The sequence below is a fragment of the Leptosomus discolor genome, chromosome 5 (genome assembly GCF_034619465.1).
Source record: "Leptosomus discolor isolate bLepDis1 chromosome 5, bLepDis1.hap2, whole genome shotgun sequence".
Lineage (NCBI taxonomy): Eukaryota > Metazoa > Chordata > Aves > Leptosomiformes > Leptosomidae > Leptosomus > Leptosomus discolor.
In genome coordinates this window covers 43,329,517-43,353,381 of record NC_141395.1, presented here as the reverse complement: position 1 = coordinate 43,353,381, position 23,865 = coordinate 43,329,517, and the positions used below count along the sequence as shown (strand labels likewise).

Sequence of the window (23,865 nt, the reverse complement as noted above, 5' to 3'; positions counted from 1 at the left end):
TTCGATCTTGCTTTTAATTAGCACCATAAATGTAAGATACATGACTTTTCATCATGAAAATCAAAAAAGAGCTCTGGATTTTGGCTAGAAAGGAGGACACAGAGGGCAGCTGTTCTGGGCCAGCTCAGAGTTGCTGGCAACCACACAGAGGGAAGAAAATGAAACAAGTAATATCAGGGGAGTGTATTCTGGTGAGAGGAGGACAGCGCACCCCCTTCATTTAACATATCCACCTAATGAACCTGTCAAAGAAACTGGGCTGGGAGAGGCTGTCATAGTTCTTCTCCCGGAAGATGGCTGCCCGGTCCCCAAGGCCAAGTTTCAGCAGGACATCCATGTCTACGTCACTCCCGAGAGCCAGTACCGTGGGCATGACGTCTTGCTTCTTCATGGAGTTGATGGCCTCCTCAAGGTTCTTGTTTCCAGTGATGCCGTCGGTGATGAAGACAAAGGAGAGCTCAGCATTGCGCCGGGCAAGTCGCTGCCCATTTCCTGGGCTGAGCACAATGTTGTTGATGGCATGTATGATGGCTGACCCAATGTTGGAGGATGAGTCCAGGTACTTGATCTGCGCTAGGGCACTGGAGATTTCTGTCAGGTTGTAGGTCAGTGGGAAGACCACATCCTGGTCCTTCTCACTGCCGTACTGCAGCAACGCAATCCGGGCATTCATGTTGTCACTGCTGCTCCTGGCCAGTGTGAGCTGTCGGGCCACTTCCTCCACAAAGCGGTGGGCCCTATGGAAATTCTGCTCCCCAATCCTTTCAGAGCCATCGAGCAAGAAGACAACATCAACAGGGCGCTGCGTGCACTGAGCCACTGCAAGCTCTGCAGGAGAAAGAAGAAGAGAGGAGTTGGGAGCATAAGAAAGCCTACAGGATAATGTTGGGACTTGCCTCAGATAGTTTGGGCTGGAGCAGCCTCTGTGCATCTTTGTCCAAAGACGGACCAGCCCCACTCTGCTGCCAAATGCTGTCTTTGCAGCTGGTAATGTAAGAGTGTTGCTTCTGATTCCCTCAGCTCCTGGGCACTAAGTCATAACAAATGTTAATTCTGGGGCCTATCACAAACCTCCATGAGATTAGACAGGTCTGTGCATTTCAGTCCCAGAATTACATCCACCTGCTTACAGCAATGCTCAACTCTTATCTGTAAGGGGGATATCCAGAGATTAATGGCAGTCTGTGTCTGCAAACCTCTTGGTTACTTCTAGAGTGTGGTTTACTTTCAGAGTTACTCTTCACACACAGATTTGTAGGACAAAAGCTGTTTTCATACCTTCCACCCAGACTAGTTTGATCAGCAATCACTAATTCTTGAAGAGCTTATAAAAGTTGGGTCTTAGGGTTGGAAAACAAGACTACCCTTGATGCATTTGTACGTAGCAAAGCAGCTTTTGTAACATATAATGGACCAATATTTGAGTGAAACACAGTGGGACATTGTTCTTCAGTTGCTCAGAACAGCACCTGTCCACAAAGTGGGCATGTGGGCATATGAATATACACAGCGAATGAAATCAGAAAAAAAGGGAGAGGAAACTAGCAATCTTTGGAGACAGCTGTTAGTTAGGGACCATTATTTCATCCCTTTGCAGTAGTTATGTGTATTGCATTTGGTGATCCTCTGCATGTGCTGCTTCTCTGAGAAACACTTCCATTTCTGTGCTGTTGAATTTTCTTCTTTTGGGTTTACTTTTCTGCTGAAAGCACTAGTCAGGCATACAATTGCAAAAAATTGATTTGTGATGTACCTGCTGCATCTGGCCACCCCCGGAGTTGGCAGCAGGGCAATGGCCATATCACTGTCAAGCAAAAACTGAATCTTGAAAGGGTGAAGTACTGGAGCCAATGTTGTGTTGTGTTGCATGACTGACAAGGAATAGGAGATTTTGGAGGAAGCCCAGCTTGAGCATCTATTTCTGGCAAAAGGGGTAACTTTTGGGATAGGAGTATCATACTAGGTTGGATTTCCGTACTACGAGCAAATCCAACTTGACAAAGTGCTTCCTCAGTGCTGAGTGCTGCTACACCTCAATTCAGCATGGTGGGCTGCTGAAGTGGTGTAATTCTTTGTATGAACCGAGCAACAAATGGATCACTGTTTAGTACATGAGTACTACGTGTCTAGTCAACATTTGGCAAACAGTGAAGTTATATTTTAAGCAAAACAGGTAGATGCACTTTTGAAACTACAAAAACAGTGTCCAACGTGAATCCAACAGCACAAGATAGTGCAGCAGAAGCTCTGATGGTGCATATCATTGAGCTCACAGACTATTTGGCATGACTTCCATCCATGATAAAGCAGTCAAACTGATGCAGGAACTTCTGCTGGTACTTGTGGTTTAACCCAACTTGTTGGACACTGCAAAAGTCCGTGGTTGCTTCTGTATCATGTTCCCTGACCTTGTAGACTGACACTTCTCCTTAGCTTGCACTGTAAAACATATGTACAATGATGGCATGCCTTGAATGGTGCTTGCTGTACATTGTCTTACTGTGAACAACACGCTTCTGCAATGCCAGTTGCGATTGCAGTAGAAACCAACCTTCACGCGAAGCTTTTTCACCCATGAGCTTTTTGAGCATCGCATTTCCAAATTCGACTGCGATACTCCACTCCTTTTGAGCAATAAAGGTATGTAATCATTCTTCCCCAACCTTCCTTGAGGAATGTTGTCTAAAGGTATATTCATGCTCCAGTTCCCGGTATGCAGGTGCTGCTGCCACAAGGATATTTTGCCTTGGCAACACCTGTACTCCTGGTCCTCACCTGCTCTGTGCAGCCACACAGTCTGAAATCTAAGTAGGGGTCTGCAAAAGCAGGAGGAAGTGAGCGGGTGGGAGTGAGGGCTGCATATCATGCTGGAGAAGTCTTACTAAGCCATCTCTCTTTTCAGTTGTCTAAATGTAGTCATGTTTCTTGTGATGACAAGCAAGATCCACCCCTTCCCACGTGATCAGAAGCAAGCCTTAAGAGCTCCTGGTTAAGCAGAAAGTGTCTGAGAGCAGCATCACTCCATGGAGCTTCAGTGAGAGCATAACACGTGCCTGGCTCTCTAGGCAGCCTCGACTGCAGGAGCACTGCCCCAAGACTCCTCTTGCTGCTCAGCCCTCACAGCTGGAGAGGGCTGCCTTTGAGCTGCGTGATAAGGTGCCTTTACATATGAGTTAACCCATGGGAACTTAACATAGATGCCAGCAGTGCTTTGAAACCTTGGGTTTCTCCTGTTCAGTGTCACGCTTCAGTTGCAACTTGTTCCCATTTCTGGGAGGCTGAGGACCCAAGTGCCCTTTCCTGCAGCAAGCAACAAGATTCCTGTTCTTAACTGCGAGATGAATTAGGCCAACTAAAATATTCGTGTCATGCTTTTAATTGGTGCACTGGTCCTTCTCACGCAGCTTTTAATTGGTGCACTGGTCCTTCTCATGCAGCTTACAGCAAGGCATGAACATCTGTAGCTCACTGTACTGCATAATGTGTGCTAGAACACAGCTGAGGATGTCTAACAGAGGCATCACAAAAAGCAGAAATACCATCAATTTTCCTACTATTAGCAACCCATCTAGTTATCTGCATGTGCAGAGCAACCTGACCCAATCACATCATGTTCCTGGTTCTTCTAAAACCTGGGTAATTTGTATTTCCTCTATTATTTCACAGTGTTGACAGTGGAGATGAAAGCAACAGTGAGACGGAGACTGACCTCCCAGCCCTTTCACAACCCCTCCCACGTCTTTGGGGAGGTGTGGACTATCCTTTCCCCAACCCCTGATCTGTGTCCTTCCTTTACCCAAAAGCTTCACTGAAGGAACCCTTGCTGTAATGAAATCTATCTGGTTTTATCAGAGGGATTAACCAGGATTATATTAGTAAAACACCACTACACCCACTTGCTTCTGTTTGACAAGGGCCAACACAAATACTGCTTGGGCAAAGATACATCTAATCTTTTTTTTTTTTTTTCTCCATGATGAGCTGAAGGTTTTCAAAATGTAAAAAACTGTTTCCAATGTTGTACTGCTTTGATAGGGAATATTTCCAAAGGAAATGAAATAAACGATCCCTTTGCTGAAGTCTTGCTGAATTCTCATCTTGTCCAGCAACATGTCCCAGCCCTGAGATATTCCGTTCAAATAAGTGTTTGTTTGGGGCTTTTTCTCTAGCATTATGGCTGGAGCAGCTTAACTACTCTGAGTTCAGTCCCCTTACTTGCATCCCAGCAAGATGTCACACACTAATTTTGGGGTAAAAATCAAAACAGAGTAGGGAGCTTGGCTTTGCACAGACTGTTGGGAATGCGTGGATTACAACCCGACGCTAGCACACAGACTCAAACACAGGCTGATCCTTTTGCCTTCACCTAAAATGCAGAGCACACCACGTAAAGCGCTCTGAACTCTTTTCCCTCTATTATATGCCAACAGCAGTTATCTGAGCTCCCTGTCCCTATAGACTAGGAGCAAAAATTGCTGAAACCTTGGGAGAAAGACTGTTTTAGTGCAGTGTGTCTGATCTGCTCATGTGCTGGAGCAACGCAAGAACCTCCCCTGGGTGCTTGTCGCCAGATGGCTTCTAGCCTAGACTGGCAAGCCCCAGATGTTGAAGCAGAGCTGGAAGAAAACACTGCAGTAAGTTCAAAGTGGGCAAGTTCCTTGTTCCAGTGCCCATGCCTGAGCTTGGCAACTGGCTCCGCTTTGCACACCTGTAAATGTTACAGCCCAACTACATTTTTGAAGACCATACATCTTCCTTCTGCCCATTAAATATGGCATTTGGTCAGTATACTTTATTGCAATAATACCATGTCAGTTAGAGAGGCTGCAAAATTCACTTGCTGGCAGTAAGTACTTCTACTCTTGTGTCCGCACACAAAATGCCATTTTCTCTTGTTACGGCTTGAGAGGGCAGTAGTTATTCTGGAGGCAGGAATGGCAGTCACCTACTTGCCTTTTTGTGAAAACCAGGGGCAGCTGAGCTCATGGAAATACTGCTTATTGTCTAAATGCACATACTTGCAGCACAGGTGGTGGGTCTGCAGTCTCTCTGAACCAAACTAGCACTGGATATGGATTGAATGGGCTATACTACATCACGTTTAAATACTTGCTTTTAAATAGCTCACGTAATGCATCACAGAGATTTGGCTGCACTGTCATGGATTTTTGCTTTGGATCGCCTGGCCCTACATAACCTCTGTCTCTTGGATATTAACAGGTACGTGTTGCTAATTAAGACAGAAGAAACACAAATGTACAAGCAGAGAAAAAGGCAGAGGGAGCTCATACAGCTTCTGAGAGAAGCACTCCCCAGGTTTTGGTGTTCTTGATGGAAAGCCAAGGATGCCCCCTCTCCCGTACTGTTTGCTTCTTCCCTTCGATATCCCTGACTGCCCATTGCATGGTTGTACAGAGACACTTGCTGCAGCAAGAGGAGATGCACCTTCACCCTGCTTTTTCAGTCTTGCCACACAAATGGTTTGTGGGACCCGAAGAGACCCCTCACGGTAACCCAGCGAGAGGATGCAGAAGATGCTTCAGAAGCAGTCAGCAAATACATACGTAGGAAGGCATGGGAAAAGCACATCATCAGGCTCTCTGCAAATGAGGGACTTGCTCTGGTCCTCAGTCATGCACATGCTGTGAAGGACTCCTTGGTGGAGCTTGGCATGTGGCTGAGGGCTGGGGCACGCTAGCTTGCCAGAGCAGGGTGGGAGCATGGGAGGGGAGCATTGTAGCTGGCTCAGAGACTGAGACAACACAGCTCCTCTGCAGAAAAGTAGTGGGCAAAGCAAGAGCATCTCTTGGCATCTCTGGAGAAAGCCGCTATGCTCATCAGCCAGCCAAGCTGGAGAAGACTTGCCCCTTGTGTCACATCTCTGGCTGAGTGCAACCAAGCTGCTTCACCGTCTGTGTTTCTCCTAAACTAAAAGCATCTATCTACCACTGTACCTGTCCTCTCTGTCAAACAAACACTCGAGGAAAGACAATTACCACCTCCACACAACCTCTGCCTCTACCCACTTCACATGATCTCTAACAGAGATGTCAGCAAAGCCCTAGCACGGTTTCTGGGTCCCCAACAATCTCGCTGTGCACCATTTTGAAGGTGTCAATGAACAAGTCCATCCACTCTTGTCGCTCATTTCCAGTGGCAAACTTGGCTTTTTCGGCGGTAAAGGCCAAAGTGGCCACCAGCTGGGTGTACATGCTGGGGTCCTGGGTTTCCCGCGTGGAGTTTAGGAACTGGGCGATCGAATGTATGGTGCTGGGGAAATCTATGTTGACTCCCTCTTCCATGGGGCGGAAAATAAGTGGGTTTACGTTTCCAGGGTTCCTGTCATCTGCAAGTGAGGGTCAAAAGAATATTTTCAGGGCTTGCTAGCAATGGCTGTGTCTCTGAAAGCTTCCTGGCTTTCCTATGTGCACTGCACCGGGGAAGAACAGAGCTAATAAGGGACAGAGAAGTAAAGACCAAACCCAGATTTTGAGTCTTTCTGGCCACTTTTATGTCTGAGGAACCGTGGGATTCGTGTCAAAATCAATCACACATCAACCAAGAGACCTCAGAAAATGACATGAAACCTGAACTGCCCAGTTCCTTCCTACTCATCCAGCATAGGCATGATGGAGAAAGAGCAGTGCTCAGGAAAAGGGCCACGGGGTCCAGCTTCTTTCTGCTTATGGGATTCAGCCACCCTGTAGCTTTGAACTCTGCTACATGCAAACTGTACACATGATGCTGTACAGCCAGAAAGACATCTAAGGGACAGCATTATGTGAACTCCTTGCCTGGCGAAGGACGCTTTGGCTAGATTCACTGCCCTGCAGTGTGCAATGCTCCTGCGTGGTGTCTGGGCTAGTCAGGACCCTGAAACCCTCCATTTCCATGTGGCTGCACTGAATTTAAATTTAAATAACATCCCAAAGCTCAAAGCAAAGCCTTTGGCATGGGTTAGAAAGAGACTTACAGAGCATCATGCGGTTTCTACTGAAGCAAGTGGTCAGTTTAGGTTTGCTCAGCATTTAACCCATTTAACACTCCAGCATCCCGTTAGCACCATGATAATTGATGGGCGGTGAGAGGGAGACATGGGTCTGCCCTGAAAACAGGAAAACCTGGATTTCCTTAGGCAAAGCATGGAGGCAGCATGCCTTCATCTGCAAATGTGAACCCAAAGTGGCGATGTGCCTGGCTCTGCCAGGCAGCAGGGGTGTATGTAATTCCTGTCCCTCTCTGTGCTCTGCTGACAATACCCATGCTGGAGCTGGGGTACCTGGCATGAGCAATTGATTTGCTCCTTAAAGTGCCAGGACTGCAACAGCAGTTGACAGCCACAGGGCCAGGAACAGGGCTGAGTGTAGCTGCCTCCCTGACCTGAACCTGTCTGGCCTGTCTACGCCTGGACACGCACATTGGATGTGCATGAAGCTCACTCGCATACCCTGCGAAGGGCACTGTCCATCCAAAGGGTTTGCACATGAATTGGCATCAATGCTTGAGATGTTCTCAGAGAAGCAGAGGAATCTGAGCACTGAGCCCAGAAACCCCAGGCTCTGTCACATGCCATATGTCACATCCCATCCAACATGCTCCCTTGCCACTAGGCAAGTGTGATCTTTGCAAATCCTTCATTATGACAGCAATGCATCACAGACCATCCAGTGCGGCGGGTGGAAGGTGCTTTGCCAAAAGACCACTGAATCCTGGGTATCACATAAAACTTGATCTACTGAGCCTAGCATAGATCCTTGCACATCAAGATAACTTTTGCTCATGCTGAGATGGGTGTACTGGCGCTTTCACAGGAGGCCAACACCTACCCAGCCACGTCACTCCACCTTCCATGTCCTCTGGGGCACAAGTGTAGGGCCTGCACTTGACCTGGCTTGCCTACATGGCTTGAGAGATTCACCCAAGACGGAAGCCCTCAGATACCTCCTCAAGCCATTTCTGTTCTGGTCCCCAGGACTGTCGGGTATCAGCAAACTGTTCTCATTTTGCATCAGGAACAGAAAGACCCAAGTGCACTACAGGGAAAGGACTGCCTACTTCACCTTGCTTTGGAGAGCTTTTATCGCCCAAGCCTAGGAGAACATGAGTGTGCCACTGCTTGGGTCAGTCTCTCTCCTGCAGTGTTCCTCAGAAACGGGGAGGCTGCAAAGACCAAAACCTTTGCAGACACCTGAGCAGTCACCAGCATGACTTGGGGAAGTCGTCTCATTGTGCACAGATCTGCAGGACAAAGCTCCTTGGAGGACACTGCAGAGGAGCCTGTGTGGATAGCTCAGCATCATGGTTAGACATTGAGCTCTCTCTATGTCCAGGTGCAAATAGCAGAAGTACTAGTGAGATATTTTAGATGGGAATAATTATTCTGTCTTCAGATTTCTGAGCATCCTGAGACCAGTTTTCCTTTTCTTTGTATGGAAATGAAGCGACTTCTTCAAAAATGAAATTTGAAATTCTGTATAATACTGAGTTGAAGCTGGGGACTTCCACAAAAACATCCACGGTAAGAGTAGAGATAAAAATTGCAAAACCAGGCAAAACTTGGTCCCCTATAAGCCTTGTGTATCAGCAAACAGTGCATCTACTGTATTTAAACAGGCATAGAGACTCAGACAGACAGGATCTCTAGGAATTCAGGTTGCAGACCTGCCCCTTAACAAGCAAAATGAGATCAAGTAAAGTTATCTGCAGCAAGCAGCAACTGTCTCTATTCCAGAGGGTCCTTACAGCCTTTTTCCTTTAATCTGACACCCTGAGTTAATTGTTAATTAAATACAGCCAGCGTTAGAGAAGCCAAAGCTTTGAGTCCACTGCGGCATCATTTTCCATACAGTTCCTACCCTCTACTCTGCCCTTGTCACTCCAAAGGAGCATCCTGCCCAGTGCTGCAGGTTAGGCTCTGCATTTCAAAGGTCACATGGATGGGAGAGCTCAGCAAGGGGCTTTTGACTTGATGTATAATAGAAACATGGAACAAGTGAGAAATTAATTGCTGAGTTTGAAGGTCAAAACCTGGTGGCTCCCAGGAATTGGGACGGGGAGAAATATCAGGGCTGAGTCATGTTGATGCACTAACAGTGCGTTTGTACCTACCTGTGCAGGGAGCTGAGAAAGACAGGAAAAGAGGAGGAGATGAAAACCTGGAGCCTCTCCTCATGTAAAATAACACTACTTCCCAAACCCCTGCCATCCAAAGGGAATGAACAGGACTGCACAACCCCCTCCCACTCCTGAGCCTTGTGCATGCCCCCCTGGACCTACCACTTTGTGCAGACGACATGAAGCTACTTGTAATGTTTACCTGTCTGGCAAGGTAGCTCAGGGCAGACAATCTGTGGATCTGAAAGGAAAAGAAACAAGGAAAACTGAGTGATGTGCTGCTGCCCCCCTTCACGGCCTACATAGCCAGGCCTCTTACAAGGAGAAAGAACTCCAAAGGACTGCCCCAAAAGGCTGGCCCATATCTGAGGAAGGACTCTTTTTCCAAGGCTACATTAAGGTTAGCCCCCACCATGAATGACCCAACTATGAGCTATTGGCCAACGTGCTGGGACACAGTGTCTCTGCACTCATTGCAAGGCACCATATATGCCTCCCACCCCAAACCCTGGGGCTAGAAAACTCCATTTTCCATAAATAGTGTAAGGACAGGTACAGACCTGGGCAGAGCACATCCTCCATCTTGTCAATGAATTCCTCTGCCACCAGGTCTGAGAAGAGCCTCATCTTCTGGACTCGCTGGGGCTCATTGCAAGCAATGGAGACCAGGGTCTCACTCTGTTCTGGCTGATCAAACATGTCTCCAATGCCAATGGTGTTGACAACCACATCTCTACCGCAAAGAGCCCCTAGGTTCTTGTCATCATCCCGGGGGTCATAGCGCCCATCCGTGATCACCACAGCAAACACTTGGGCTTTCTCTCGCCTGCTTTCCTTGATGAGCTTGTTGTATGCAAACTGAAGGGCGGACGGTGTCCAGGTGCCTCCAGCAATCCATTCCAAGCGCTTCACTGCTTCCTTGAAGCTTGACAGTGAATCAATACGCTCATCGTCAAGCTTGATGGCTTCAAAGGTCCCCTCGTGACTGTACTGCACCACCCCAACACGGGCACCTGCCAATGAAGCGTCACATTACTTGGCTTTGCATCCTCAGTGAAAAGTGGAGAAAGTCAGCAAACCTTCAGATCAGCAAAGAGCTGACTGATGGGCCTACAAAGATGGGAAGGGGGGAAAGCAAAAACTGCTGCAAAAATGCTGGAGAGAGGGACTAAGCCCAGTGGAAGCTTTTCTTTTCCCCATGCCCTGCTCTGTCCCCACACAGTCCAGACCTGTCTGCGACTTGGGGTCCTTGGCAATAGAGCCCAGCCGGCTGACCACATTGACAACAAAATTTTTCTCCAGGGTGAAGTTCGTGTAGCCAATACTTTCTGAGCTGTCTATGACGAACATGATGTCGAGGGCACCGCAGCGCTTCTCACAGTCTGGGGAGGGGGACAGAAGGAGGAAAACACAAAGATCAGCAACGGTGGGAGCAAGAGCCACCAGGACAGAAGAGACCATCTATGGGAAGATGGATGCAGTTAGCATCATGCCAAGCACCCACAGGGTTTGTGGTGCTGCCCACAGACGGCAGCATAGGGAGGCTTTTACAGGCACCTTTCTGTCAACGTATATTGAAAGAAAACTTTCTAATCTTGCTGTGCAATACACTCTATCATCTGGACCATGCAACTCTGTATTAAAGCTCACTGCTCCTGCAATGGCAGAGCTAAATTTTGGGAGGTAAGCTAGGCTGCCCCTGCAGTGCCACTACACTCAGTGGTGGGCTGGGACTGGGGTGAGCAGGGAAGGACTTCCCATGGTGTCTTCTCTGCAGGGTGCAGTGCTGTGCAGAGTGGCAAAGAGCCCACTGTGCCAGTGGCTCAGTGCAAAGGGCAGTTCACAGGGCAGAGATCACTTAAGGGAGCTCCTGAAGAAGGAGGCAGCCTCTGGTGACCCCCTTTCCCCTGTCCTGGGGAGAGATGATGGTCCACTCACCACAGCATCCACATGTCTCTCGCACGTAGGTCATCACGTCGCACTCCTGCCAGTGAAGTGGTGCAGGGTGAGCCCCTCCATCCCCTTAGGCAACAGCCACCCCCTCTAAGGAAAAAGCTTCTCTTTCCCTTCCCACCCCATAGACCTCCTCCCCTCTTGGCTCCCGTGGGAAGCCATAGGCCACCTCTGCCAGGCAGTATCAGGACTTGATGCCCTGTTTTGTTCTCGGGCTGTGCACAGCAAAGTCGTGGTTGCCCGAGGAGGAAGAGCACTGGGGGCTGCAGAGCAGTACTACTTACAGTCAGGCCAGGATCTCCTGGTGGGCCGGGTTTCCCCTGTAAGGAGAGCACAGGGATTTCAGGCACAGCTTTCCCATGAGTTCTCTTTTTGGGAAGTGGATGTCAGAGCTATCAAAATGATGGCTTTTTGCAGAGGTCTGCCACAGGAAGGGTAGGAAAACCTCGTGGGGAGCCAGCAGACATGTCTGGTGTCCCCTCCAGCAAGTCCTGCTGCAGGGAGACCTGCTGGTGTCCGCTGGGCTTAAGAGCATTAAGAAGTGGAGAGGAGAGGAGGGAGCCGGAGTGTCTGCTCAGACATGATGGTGCGGTACTGTACCTCAGGGCCTGCTTCACCAGTTGGACCACGGAGTCCAGGCTCACCTCCTGGGCCAGGATCACCCTGGGGAAGAAACAAGTAAGGGTCAAGTATTTCCCTGGCAGCCACTGGTGTTCAGGGCTCCTCCTGAGCCCCTCGTCAGGCACAGCCCTGTTAAGCATGGTCATCAGCCTGACACGGCTGAGCTTGGGGACACAGGGCACGCAGAGGAGCGGGCAGTGCCATCCCCAGCTTGCCTGGCAGAGGTGTGGGACGGGGAGACTGACCCCGTGAGCAGTATGGGAAGTCTGCTTACCGGTTCCCCCTTCTCTCCTTTGGTCCCTTGCAGTCCTTTTTGTCCAAGCTCACCTCTTACTCCCTGCTCAAAGGAAGGAGAAACAGATCCAGCATGGAGCACATCTGGATGTGCTCAGGCAGAGACACTGCTGCTATAAGCCCATAAACAACACGTGTCTGCCTGGCCTGGGAGAGCACCCTCTAAACCAGCAGCTCAGTGCACAGCAAATAAATGGTGTTTACACAGACACCAACTAAGAATAAAGAAGTTTTGCAAAGCATATTTCAGATGGTTTCAATGGGAGATGAGCTTGGGAGATACACCCAGGGCAGCTGCTGGCAGGACAGGCTCCTCAGCCATGCACCTGGAGGGTCGGGGGACAGCTGCTCGGCATTTAGTCAGTAGAAAAAAAAAGGCAATGGAGACAAACACACTCACCTTGGGTCCTGGCTGCCCCTTCTCACCCTTGTCACCCTGCGAAGGGAGAGGAGGGAGAGGTCACCACCTGACTGGTGTGAGCCTCCCACCATGGATGCATACATCCAAAGTTTGCAGTGAGGGGCACAAAGCTGAACAGCAGGTGTAGCTTCAGGCTGATGGGGTGGTGGGCACAGCCACCTCCCCATCACCACTGTTGAGACTGGGGTCCCCAGCACTTCTGCCACGAGGCCGATGGAGCTGCGGCCAGGTTCAGTCCCGGTGTTCAACTCCCTTGCCCCTTTTGTGGGCTCCACGTTTTTGTGACCCTGATAATTTTTCTTCCTCCTTCCCTCTTCTCCCAGGCTGCTCAGCTCCAACAGCAACCTCTGCAGAAACAGGCTTCCTCGTGGCATGTACCTCTGCACTGCATGAGGCATACATACCTGCGGCCCTCTGGGTCCAGGGTAGCTAAAGCCAGGTCTGCCTCTGTCACCCTTTGGTAGAAAAAAAATGACCCATCAGAAACCAAACCAGGCCTTTCTGACCTAGTGATGCCAGCGACAGTCACAGCCATTTTCATCTTATCTCAGGGTGAGATAACACCAGGAGCCGTGACTTCTGCGGCTGGCCCTGGCAATGGCTGTTTGGAGCAAGGTTTTGCAGGGTCTTGGGGACGTTGCATGCCAGGGACACCCCTGAATCTGTGCAGGGTGAGGGGTGTAATCAGAGCTGCCTTAGCCAAAGACCTACATCTCTGCTCCATAGGGAGGCTCATGTTTGAGCCATTCTGTTTCCGAGGCACACAAGGTTCTGCGGTGGAAACCGACTTCGTTTAAATAACAGTTAATAAACAAAGCCCACCAAAATACCCTTTCAAATGCAGAGTTGCATTCAGGTACATTACCTTTGGTCCTGGTGGTCCGGCATCACCTCTTGGGCCCAAGTCACCAGGGTCCCCACGCGATCCCTGCAGAATAGTATTAGAGAGAATGGAGGAAGCAGGTGAGGATGTTCCCTGCGGCTCCCCGGCTGCACAGGGGACTGTGCTGGAGAAACCAGCTCTTGAGATGATGCTGCGAGACCATCTTGCACCCCTCCCAATGACGTTACTGCGACAGTGACTGACTCAGCACTTGGTTTCCCACATCCCATGGAGTCACATGGATGTCATGGCACTACTGCTACAGTGGGGTGCTAGACTAACCACAGACCCAGGACAAATGGGTGCCCTGAGAGCCCCATCTTTCTTTGCCCTGTGACCGACTCTGATGTTGCCATGGGAGCATCTGGGACTGGGAGTGATGGAGAAGCAGGGACTCCTGGGTCCTGCGATTTCTCCTTGCTCCTGGAAAGGCTAGCCAGGGTCCTCTGGGCTAAGTTTTAATCCCCCCTGAGAAAAGGTCAGGCAGGCTCTCTTCAGGATGGACAGCACAGCCAGTTTATGTCAGAAGGGTAAGCTCTCACCACAGATGGAGGACACAGTCACACAGATGCCCCAGGATGACTTACTGTTTTGCCTGGCTCTCCCACAGCACCCGTAGGGCCTCGGGGTCCTGGCAGTCCTTGGTCTCCCTGCAAAATAAAACAAAGCAAGATGCGAGAATGTACAGAGGCCGGTTCAGGCAGATGTACATGAGGAGGAAAGCTGCCTCGGATGGCAGCAGCACTCTCCCTCCTGGATGTCACCAACCCCTGCTCTGTGCTTACCGTTGCTCCTTTGCTTCCAACCTCACCAGGCAGGCCACGAGGACCCTCTAGACCAGGATCCCCCTGTGAGGAAGGGAAAGATATTCCTGGTCAGGGATGTCTCCAATGCTGTTTGTGTGCATGACAATGCTCCTTGGAGTGAGGAGACATGATGCCATTCTCAAATATGGTGTTTCTTGGCTGAAACACAATGTCAGGGCCGAGTGACCTCTGAACATGTCTCAGCCTGGAATTTTGCTGCCCTTCACCCCCTCTCTGGATCAAGCCCTGGAAGAGGAGGTTGTACCTGCTGCCACCAAGGCAGGCAGCAGGCACAGCACACATGCAGAGCCCACTGGGATCTGGTATTGGACACTTCATGGCTGGGCAGTAGCACATTGCATATACCAGTCATGTGCATCTCAGGCTCATTTGCAATGGTCTTGGCAGTTGTTTTACTCACCTTTTCTCCTGCGGCCCCAGGAGTGCCTTTGCTGCCTTTCGCCCCTGGATCTCCACGTCGACCCTTGGCAGACACAGAAAGTCACATAAATGGGATGCGAAGATGGATGCTACCTGAACAGTGACACGTGGCTGCCTTGCCTTCTCCCTTCTGGCCCAAGAGACGTCTCCTTGCCCCCTTAGCAAGCATATGCTGGGGAGCAGGGATGCCTGTCCTGGCACTGTTTGGGGGATCTTGCCTTTGGCTTTTGGGAAGCCACAGCCAGACTAGTCTTTCAGGAAGACAGTCACTGCAGTGATGACAAACACTTGTGGTTCATTCCCTCAGGGTTAAAGACTCTGCTTTACATTCATCCAGTGTCGCTTCCCCCACTAGATCTTGCACAAGGACACAATCTGGCTGAGCTCTGGCATCTTGGTGCTGGTGGAGCTGTGCTGCTGTATTTTGCCAGGGAATGTCATCTCCAGTCCACTCCCCAAATTTTGCAGTGCTCCATCACATTAGCTTGGGTCTGTGTACCAACATTGATGTCATGACACAGCTGTGATTTGATGGTGCCCTTTTCAGAAAGTCTGCTGTAACAGCCACCAGGTCTTGAGAAATGAGAGGTTTGGGGAACTTGCTAGAGTACAGCCAAAGAGTCCCTGGGAGTCTACAGAGGCATTTGATTTTATGTGGAAATAGAAGATGCCTCTCTAAGGTGAAATGGTTAACATCAGGCTTAGGATTATGGAAGTACTCCTCTATGAAGATGGGGGAGACAAGGAGATCAGCATGTGACTATCTTTTGGGATGCAAAAAGCAGTGCAGGCAGACTAAGTGGGGAAGTTTCTCAGAGCTCATCCATGAAACTCCATCAGGCCCCTGTGGTGTGCCCACTGTCCAGACACTTACAGGCTCTCCTCTGGGTCCAGGAGGTCCCGTTTCACCTTTTCTTCCCTTAGTTCCAGCAGGCCCTTGAGCTCCAGGGTTGCCTGGAGGTCCCTTGCAGAAGGAAAAGAAATATAATTTGTCGGAAGAGAGGCCAAGGCGTGCACACAAACACTCCTTGTCCCATGTCAAGCAATCCACCCTTGAGCAGATGTGTGTATTAGCACAGAACCTATGCTTCCACACATCCGCCATCCATGTCTAGGTGTCAAAGCTATGTGCACAGACTCCAGCCTTGGAACAGTGCGATGCTGTGTCACCTTGTCTCCATCAGCCAGTGCAAAGGCTTCCAACCCTACCTAAAGCTAGGGGGCTGTTTCAGCCTCCTCCACTATGTCTGAAGCAACTGGCCACCAGCAAAGCAACCCCTTTGGCTATAAGTTCAAGTGCAGCGGGTAAAGCCTGCATTAGATCTCTGAGCAATTGATCATTAAAGTTTACTTACATGAATACAAACAGCATGCAAACACTGGCACTGAGGAAGTCATGAGACTGTAGCAGGGGAAACCACAGCCAAATAGGCCCTTTCTTCTCAGAAGAAGATGGGAAGAGAATGAAAGATGCAGTGCAGCGGATCAGCTAGAAAGATAAATCCTCCTATTTTGCCTGCTTTTCTCTGCTCTGGACAAATGCTCGAGACCTATTCTCATTTTGCTCCAGGCAGATGTAGGGATGTTGTGTGGTCCCCTCTCCTGTTGCTCCCAGGATGTTTCTCACTGCACTGGTGGGGACACGCACGGTGGGAGAGCTCACTCGACCACCCACGGGCTTGTGCTGCCTCTGTGCTGGTGGGCTCATCTGCAGAATCACCAGGATGCCTTGGAAAGCAGTCGTCACCTTTGTGCTGCAGCTGCCCCATGACCAGCAGTTGATACTACTCTGGCTCCATGCCATGTGAAGCAGACCCTAGTAAGACACTGCATGAACCTACCGGGCTTCCTTTTTCCCCTGGAGGTCCTGGGGGTCCACTGCGACCAGGCCGGCCAGGATCTCCCTGAAATGGCCAGAGAGCAATGGTCATTGCCTGTGTTATCAGCATGTTTCTGTGCACCATGAGGAGCCTGAGGAGCAGGGCCAGCAAGGGTCTTCTCTCAGCTCATGTGTCTGATGATGTGATCCAGATCCCAGGCAGACAGAGCCTATGGGCTCCATGAGTAGCAAAGGATTTAAGTGCAAACACAGACAATGGTGTTTAGCTGTCCCCACTGGTGGCCTCTGCTCACACTCTGCTTGCTGTTCAGAGTATCCATACCTTTATGCCTCCATCTCCTCTTTCACCTTGGTCTCCTGCATCTCCTGGGTAGCCATCAGGGCCCTAGGGAGGGAAAGGACAAAGAACCACACAGCAGTGTCAACAATATGCACTTTCCCTGCAGAACAAATCAACTGTCTTAGAAAGCTGTTCTTGATACTAAAATAATTTTTGCTTGTTGATAGTGTTGATGAAAGGAGCAGCCCCTCCTTTCTTTGTGGAGGAGAGGGACACTGGGGGATCCTATCTTACTGGCCCGTGGAAAGGAGGCACAAAAAATTCAGGCTGTGTTCCCTGTTCAGGCGATCCCAGGCCTGGGATCAGATGATGCAATTGGTTAGAAAATGGGCCAGTAACCTCTTGTTGGCCATATCTCTCTGCATGTGCAGCTCATTCAGCAGCTAAAGTTGGGGTGATACATCTGACGTGCCTAGTGGAAGAGTAAAACATTCCTACCCTGTCACCGTGGTCTCCCTTGCAGCCTGGCGGTCCAATTCTCCCCAGCTTGCCCTGGAGAGAGAGCATTCAAAAGAAGACAGAGAAGCTGTAGGTGTCTGAAGGGAAAACACAGTTTCTCCTGTTAACAGTTACTAATTTTTAACATCCTCTGCTGACAATACTGGTCATCAGCTAGAGAATAAATATCAAGTATATTCCTTAAACAGGAGTGTGGTGTGGAGAGACAAATGGAAGAGGAGAAAGTAGTCTAAAAGCCCTGAGTAGTAGCGCAGATGTTGGTGGGAATTCAAGCACTCTCATCCTGCTCTCGGTGATGGATTTGGCTGGATTTAGTGGTGACTCACATCACAGCTGGTCCTCTGTTGTGCACCTCAGGTCAGAGCAGCTCAGGTCTGCAGTAACCATGCTGCCTGATGGATGCTGAGAGCAGTGGTTGCTTCGCTCTATGCCCAAAAATGGCTTTGCCAGCAGCAGCACTTAGACAGCTCGCCCTGGCTAGCTAGTGGTGAGGACTGAAGGACTTTAGTGTTCCAGAACTTCAGCAAGCATTTGAGGAGTGGGAAGAAGAACCAGTATTATCTCACAGATGTATTTGGCTGGGTATGTGAGAAAGTGCAGAGCAAAACCAATGTGTGCTGGCCAGTGGGCAATGCAAGCTCAAATCATCTCAAATAAAGCTATCCCGCTGTGGCACATCTGCACGGTAAGCAGATCTGAGGGAGGTCGTGGCCCTCCACACTCACCATAGAGAGGTCAGAGTATTTCAGGGACTTTCTTAGAAGGTACTTGAACGTGGCTTCAGGAATTTAATATTAAGAAAAAGCAGTAGCTTAGAGATGAAATTTCAGATTCTGTGACAAACTGACTTGGAAACCAAATTTCTGCAAAACTTTCTGTGTACGTGTCCTGTAGGGGTCACTAACACTCAAGATGAGATATCTACATCCAGATATTCCGGCGGTATCACCTGCTGCAGCAGCAATGGCCGTGTTAGGCATGCAATTCCTGCAGAGACCTTGCTGGTGAAGGACTAGGGCTTCTGTGACCTGAATTAATTAATCTCCAGCTAGCTCACGTATTTCTACAGGACACGCAGAATAATGTGCAAATAAGTTCATAGAAACCTCAGTCAGAAAAAAAAAAAAAGCTAGCATGTCAGATGGGAGAAACAAAACAACCTGTGGGAACAAGGGGTAAAGAAATGAAATGGCAGCAGCATCATTACAGGGTGCTCCCGAGTGCTGTTACCTTTTGTCCATCGGTGCCGTTCCTGCCAGCCAAACCAGCGGCACCCTGGGGTCGAGGGGAAAAAACAGAGGGATCAGTGATCTGTTAACACACACTCAAGGGCTGGTAGCTGGAACAACATGCAAGTTAGAAAATGTCCTTTCTTACCCTCCGTCCATCGGATCCAATCTCACCCTGGGGAGGGAAGAGTACAGGAGTCAGCTGCTCTGCCTACATCACTCCCACCCATTTGCATCGTAAAAACAGCACCACTTCACAAGATCGTGAACAATGCCTGAAGGAAGAGAAAGGCTTTGGGACGCCCTTGGAAATCCCTCCCCATGTCCTCAACTACATATTAATAGGATTGTTATTCTGCCCATTACAGCTAAACTCTCTCTTTTTGCAACAGGAAGGTGTCCCTCCCATCCCTCACAGTGCCCCAAACATGCCATTTGGTCTCTTCTTTCTCACCTTCTCTCCTTTCATCCCTGGGACACCCTAAACAAAAAGAAAAGATGAAAAACACTGTTGGTGCCTGGGGATCAGCAGGAGCAGAGGCAGCAAAGTGCAGGGGGTCTTGACTGGGAAACTGGCAGGTGAGAGGGAGAAGCAGCGCTCCCTCTGCTTTACCAAAAATCAGTAAATGCAAGGAGCTCAGTCACCGGCTGTGAGATTCTTACCTTGGGACCAGGGTATCCAATTGGACCTTCAATACCTGGGTCACCCTTAAGGGAAGAAGACATAGAGAGTTAGCCTGAGTGCAGCAGAGATGCGGCCCCAGCTAATGCAGGGGCAACACTGCTGGCTGCAGCGGTGGTGGTGGGGGAACTTTCCACAACTCACCTGTCTTCCCTTCAGCCCAGGGGAGCCTGGCTCACCCATGTTCCCCTTGGCACCCTAAGGAAAGAAAAAAACCCAACATAAATCAGGGCTTGGTGCTGACTGTGAGAAAATGATGGTTTCTGGGAGCATCAGTCTCGCTGCAGCTGCTCCTACAGAGCTTGGGGCAGTGTGCTTGTGGAGACAGATTTGCTTTATTCCCGGGAAGGCGGGGAAAAAGACTGTATGGGGAGGGGAGCACACAGAGCTGAGGGCAGGAGAATGGGACACCCTGCACACGAGAGCTCGGCTCTTGAGGGTGGGAGAATCAGAGACAAATGCTGCCTCACTCCTGTTGTCCTCAGGTGCTGAAGGTGCTGGCTGTGGCTGGCACAGCTGATGCTCAGATGCCTAGCTGCACTGCTGTCAATGCATCAGACTCAGCATGGACATGAGGAGACACCGGTGCTGGCTGTGTGCTCCATTTGCTGCAGCATAGCAGTGTCCCATGGCCAAGACAGATGCTGGGGAGTTATTTTGCACCTGGGTGCTATGCCTGTGATGGCTGCTGCAGCTGAGGTGGGACCTAGGGAGTCCTGCAGTGTCTGTGGCAGGCACTGGCATTATTCTCTTCCCACAGGTTAGGGCGACTTACCTTCTGCCCTCGGTATCCCTTGGGACCAGGTGGACCTGCAATCTCCAGGCAGCTCATCTTGTAGCACTGAAATACAACAAATTAAACAGGAGGTGTAACTACCACACTGCAGCATGCCAGCTGCTTCACGTGCTGAGCCAGTGTGCACCCAAAGTACCATTGCTCTCCGCATCTCTCTCTCTGTGACCACTGTGCTAAAAACTACTACAGCTCCAGCTAGGTCAGAGTTGAGGCAGCAACAAACATGCAGAAAAATGCTGTCCATGAATTAAAAGCAGAAAATTGCCACAAGAACATTCATTATGCCTTGGCTTTGGGCCCCAACTGAAAGAACAAGACTGCTAAGCATCAGATGAGGTGGTGTGGGCTTGCTTTTCTGGGGCTATCAGGGGATGTGCATGCCCTTTGGAGCATTGCTCTGCACACTCCTCCCTATGTATGCCAAACCCTGTCCATGTGATACCAGCAGGGCAGGAGCTTCAGCTTGTGTGGCACCTACAAAACATGCCTCAAAAGGGATGAAATGAGTCTATTCAATAGACCTGAATTCATTGCAGGTGAGGGGGAGGCAAAGAGTGAAGAGTCCAGTATGCCATTTTAACCACTGGGTAAGGGGACAGGTCCCCAGGCTCTTCACTGATCCAGAGGTGGGCAGACACCCATCCTGCGCAGCTTGTTGCAAAATCTGGCCTGTTGCTTTGGGATACTAGCTGGTCTTCTATAACTGAGGCAACAAACCTGTGTCACGTGGCAATGGCATAAAGATGCTGCTCACTCACCTCTCCATAGGCTTCGTGTTTCTGCAAAGGAGAAAACAGGATGAACAGAATCAGTTAAGGTGGTCAGTCCCAAGAGAAAAACAGCATCACACCCTTGGAGGTGTGTGTGATGTAAAGGAAGAGGAGGTGCTAAAGGTCCCACAGCTTTAAAGATGTTCTCAGCAGTCCCTTGATTAGCAGTGCCTCACAGGTGGAGCCTCAAAACCCATGCTGATGGTGAGTGAGCACATGTCTGAGTGCTGCACACTCTTCCACGCACGCCTGGGTGGGGAGAAGGCTGGGGTGTGGGTCTGGCCTTCAGCAAGAGCTGGGACTAGGGTGGCAGCCTGCCCAGACACGACAGGGAGCAAAGCTGCAAACCAAGGAGTCCTGGTTAAGCTCCTAACCAGAGAAATCAGAGATGCTCGAGACCCCATTTGGCCCCGTCAGTGCTGAAAGGAGATAAAAACGCAAGAGGAACAAAATTGAGGCTTTTCCCTGCTAGACGTGCTCTCCAGAGTCCTGCCAAAACCCACCATGGGACTGCTCAGAAAGCATCCCCCCCACTCCATGTGCTGCTTCTGTTGCCGCCCTGCCCTTGCACCTGAGGTGGCACTTCATACCATAGCTTGGATTATCCTGTTGATGGTGTTCACATCAATATCCAGGGTGTCTTTCTGCGTGATGGCGTAGTTGTTGCGGTACAGCTCGTGTGGCAGGTTGGCGATCTCCCGCAATCCCTGCTCGTAGATGTTCTCGCTGGGGGCCACTGCGAAGAGCTTGATCCCCATGTCTCGTGCCCTCTCGGCCTGTGTCTTCATCCCCCCACAGGGGCTGCCAGTGACATGGCCATCAGTGATGACCACTGCAAAGTTCACACCTGAGGCCATCTGGGTCTGGATCTGCTCCGTCATGTTGGAGATAGCGCAGTCCGTGAAGGTGCCCCGGCCAAGGTAGTTAATAGCAGACAGCCTGGGGAGGTATATGTCTTTGCTGCTTGTTAAATCACTGTAAATTTCCACCACATCTGAGTAATGAAGTCCACCAAACTGCCAAGTGATGTAGATTTGGTTCTGGTAGAGCTCATTCTCCAGTTTATCGATGAACACAGGGATGAACCGCTTTATTTGATCCACGAGGCTCTGGATAGGCACAGTCTGCAGAGCAACACTCTCCGAGGTGTCAATGATGAAGTACACATTGATGGGGCAGTTCCTCTTTTCTGCACAGAGACAATTATTCAGACCATGTCAGAGCACTTCATGCACTGCTGCACCCCCTTCACTGTCCCCCTGAAACCTGGACTGAGACGTGTATATAGACAGCACATAGAAGACAGCACATAGAGTTGTGAAGGAAGCAAACAGCACAAGGCTCAAGGTTCAGCTTCCTACAAGAGTGTTGTAGCTCTTACTAATCAGGAGTTACTTCCACCTGGCTTGGAGGAAATGAGGAAACTGAGGGCTAAGTGCCAGGTTTGAATGAAGAAGAGCAATGGCATGACTTTTGCTCTCTTGCACTAAATGAATGCCCTGCCTGCCAGGCTGCTGGCTGTTCTCTGATTTATAAACATTTTCAAAAAGATCATACCCAAGTGCGATACTGGAAAAAGCACAAGTCCCACTCAGCTCTAGCAGTAACGTCTGTGTTCTGGTCAGATGGCTCTCCAGTGCCCAAGACTTCAAAATCCTAAGATCTGCTCAGTACTGAATCCATCTTGAAAATCTTGCCATTGTTTGTAAAAGTCAGGCCAGACACATATAAACCACCTCCTCTGCACTGCAACTGAAAAGCACTGAAATTGTCAAATTTGAAGTGGACTGTCTTCTGACATCAGATACAGAGCTGAGCTCTGGAGACTGAGTGGTATTTATTACTGCATGAGCTGGGAGAAGCCACCATTGTCAGACCCTAGCTCTTCGATCTCTACCTCTCTGCACTCCAATACAAACCCAGAAATGGGAGTTTCGGTGAAGGACAGTGTTCCCTACAGACAAATCACTACAGGGCACTGTCCAGGAGTGCAAAGGGGCAGGGGAAGTGTAATGTGCCACCATCAGTTCCTTGCGAGCAGGCTCTACAACTGAGCATGGCCATGGCTTTCAGTGAAATTGCTGCCCACAAAGGAGAGAGACACCCAAATTGTCTGGTTAATACCTGCACAGGAGGTAGGACTGACATCTCCAGGATCCCCATCAAACTGAGCATGGAGAGGAACTAGAGCCACACAAAGGAGAGCGGAAAAAAGGTCTTGTCGGAACATCTTAGCAGTTCTTCTGGATATTTAGATGCCTGTGGGAAAACACAAGTTACGTGTTAAGCACAATCTTCTTCTGCTGGGAAGATACAAAGCCAGGCAATGCTCCTTGTAAACCCTGTCTCTGAAAAACAAGTCCTCTCCATCACTGGGCCACTAATGTAGATTTTTATATTGACTTGAAAGCTAAGTAATTAAAGTATTTGCTTTGTTGCAGTACAGGTGAACAATTTAATACTGCTTCAGCTTCTCTGTCAGTCTGAAGGAAGGGAGCAGGTGGTGGAGCTACTGACAGTGCGTCAGGATCTTTCGATTTCACGGTTTCTCTCCACATAGGTGCGTGGCCACCCCATGCCCACATTGACTCCATCACCCCTGATCTATGTAGATGTAAGCATCCACGCTCCTCTATTCTGCTTGGCCAGACCACCAGTGAAGGCGTGCAGCAGGTGCCTTCTACCTCCAACTCATGTGGGTGTGGTGATACCTATGTATACCAAAAGGGTACAAAATCCCTTGCTTAACAGCCCTGCTTTGTAGCCTGCACAACCCATGGAGTGAACGGATGAATAAACAAGCACTTGAAGAAGTGCCTATCTTCAGCATTCAACGCATCACTGGGCCTCTGAGGTTCAGCTGCACATGGGAGTATTATATTTTGTGTAGCATTATGACAACTTATGCAGCAGAAGAGTTAGAGATCTAGTCTGAAAAGTTCTTGAGAATGTACATAAGTGTTCAGAGGAACCCAGGATTTGAAAGGATATTCACAGACAAAACCCAAGCAACACTTATCAACAGCAAAATATACAGAGGAAGAGGCAATGCCTGCCTTTAAGTCTAGAGGTTAATAGCACTAACCAGCATGGGCCCTCCATGGCACACAGACCAAGTGGTAGCATAGATGCCTTTCTGCTTGGTGGTCAACTCAACACAAACCAAAAAGGGGCATGTGTGATCTCTGTTATGAAAAGAAGGTCTGAGTCCAGTCC

General features: G+C 49.6%; 1 protein-coding gene across 1 annotated transcript; it reads right to left on the bottom strand.

The window, feature by feature from the left end:
- Positions 1-206: 206 nt before the first annotated feature.
- COL6A2 (collagen type VI alpha 2 chain) lies at positions 207-22,879 on the bottom strand. Its single transcript, XM_009955445.2, has 27 exons — positions 22,774-22,879; positions 21,240-21,838; positions 20,638-20,658; positions 19,859-19,924; positions 19,228-19,281; positions 19,065-19,109; positions 18,856-18,882; positions 18,550-18,576; positions 18,403-18,447; positions 17,152-17,205; positions 16,696-16,758; positions 16,375-16,437; positions 15,408-15,497; positions 14,514-14,576; positions 14,072-14,134; positions 13,874-13,936; positions 13,269-13,331; positions 12,808-12,858; positions 12,383-12,418; positions 11,963-12,025; positions 11,668-11,730; positions 11,352-11,387; positions 11,053-11,098; positions 10,344-10,496; positions 9,675-10,127; positions 9,317-9,355; positions 207-828 (listed from the first exon to the last, which is right to left on the bottom strand). The coding sequence occupies exons 1-27, from the start codon at positions 22,877-22,879 to the stop codon at positions 221-223; spliced, it is 3,060 nt and encodes a 1,019-aa protein (XP_009953747.2). The 3' UTR covers positions 207-220.
- Between the last annotated feature and the right edge of the window lie 986 nt (positions 22,880-23,865).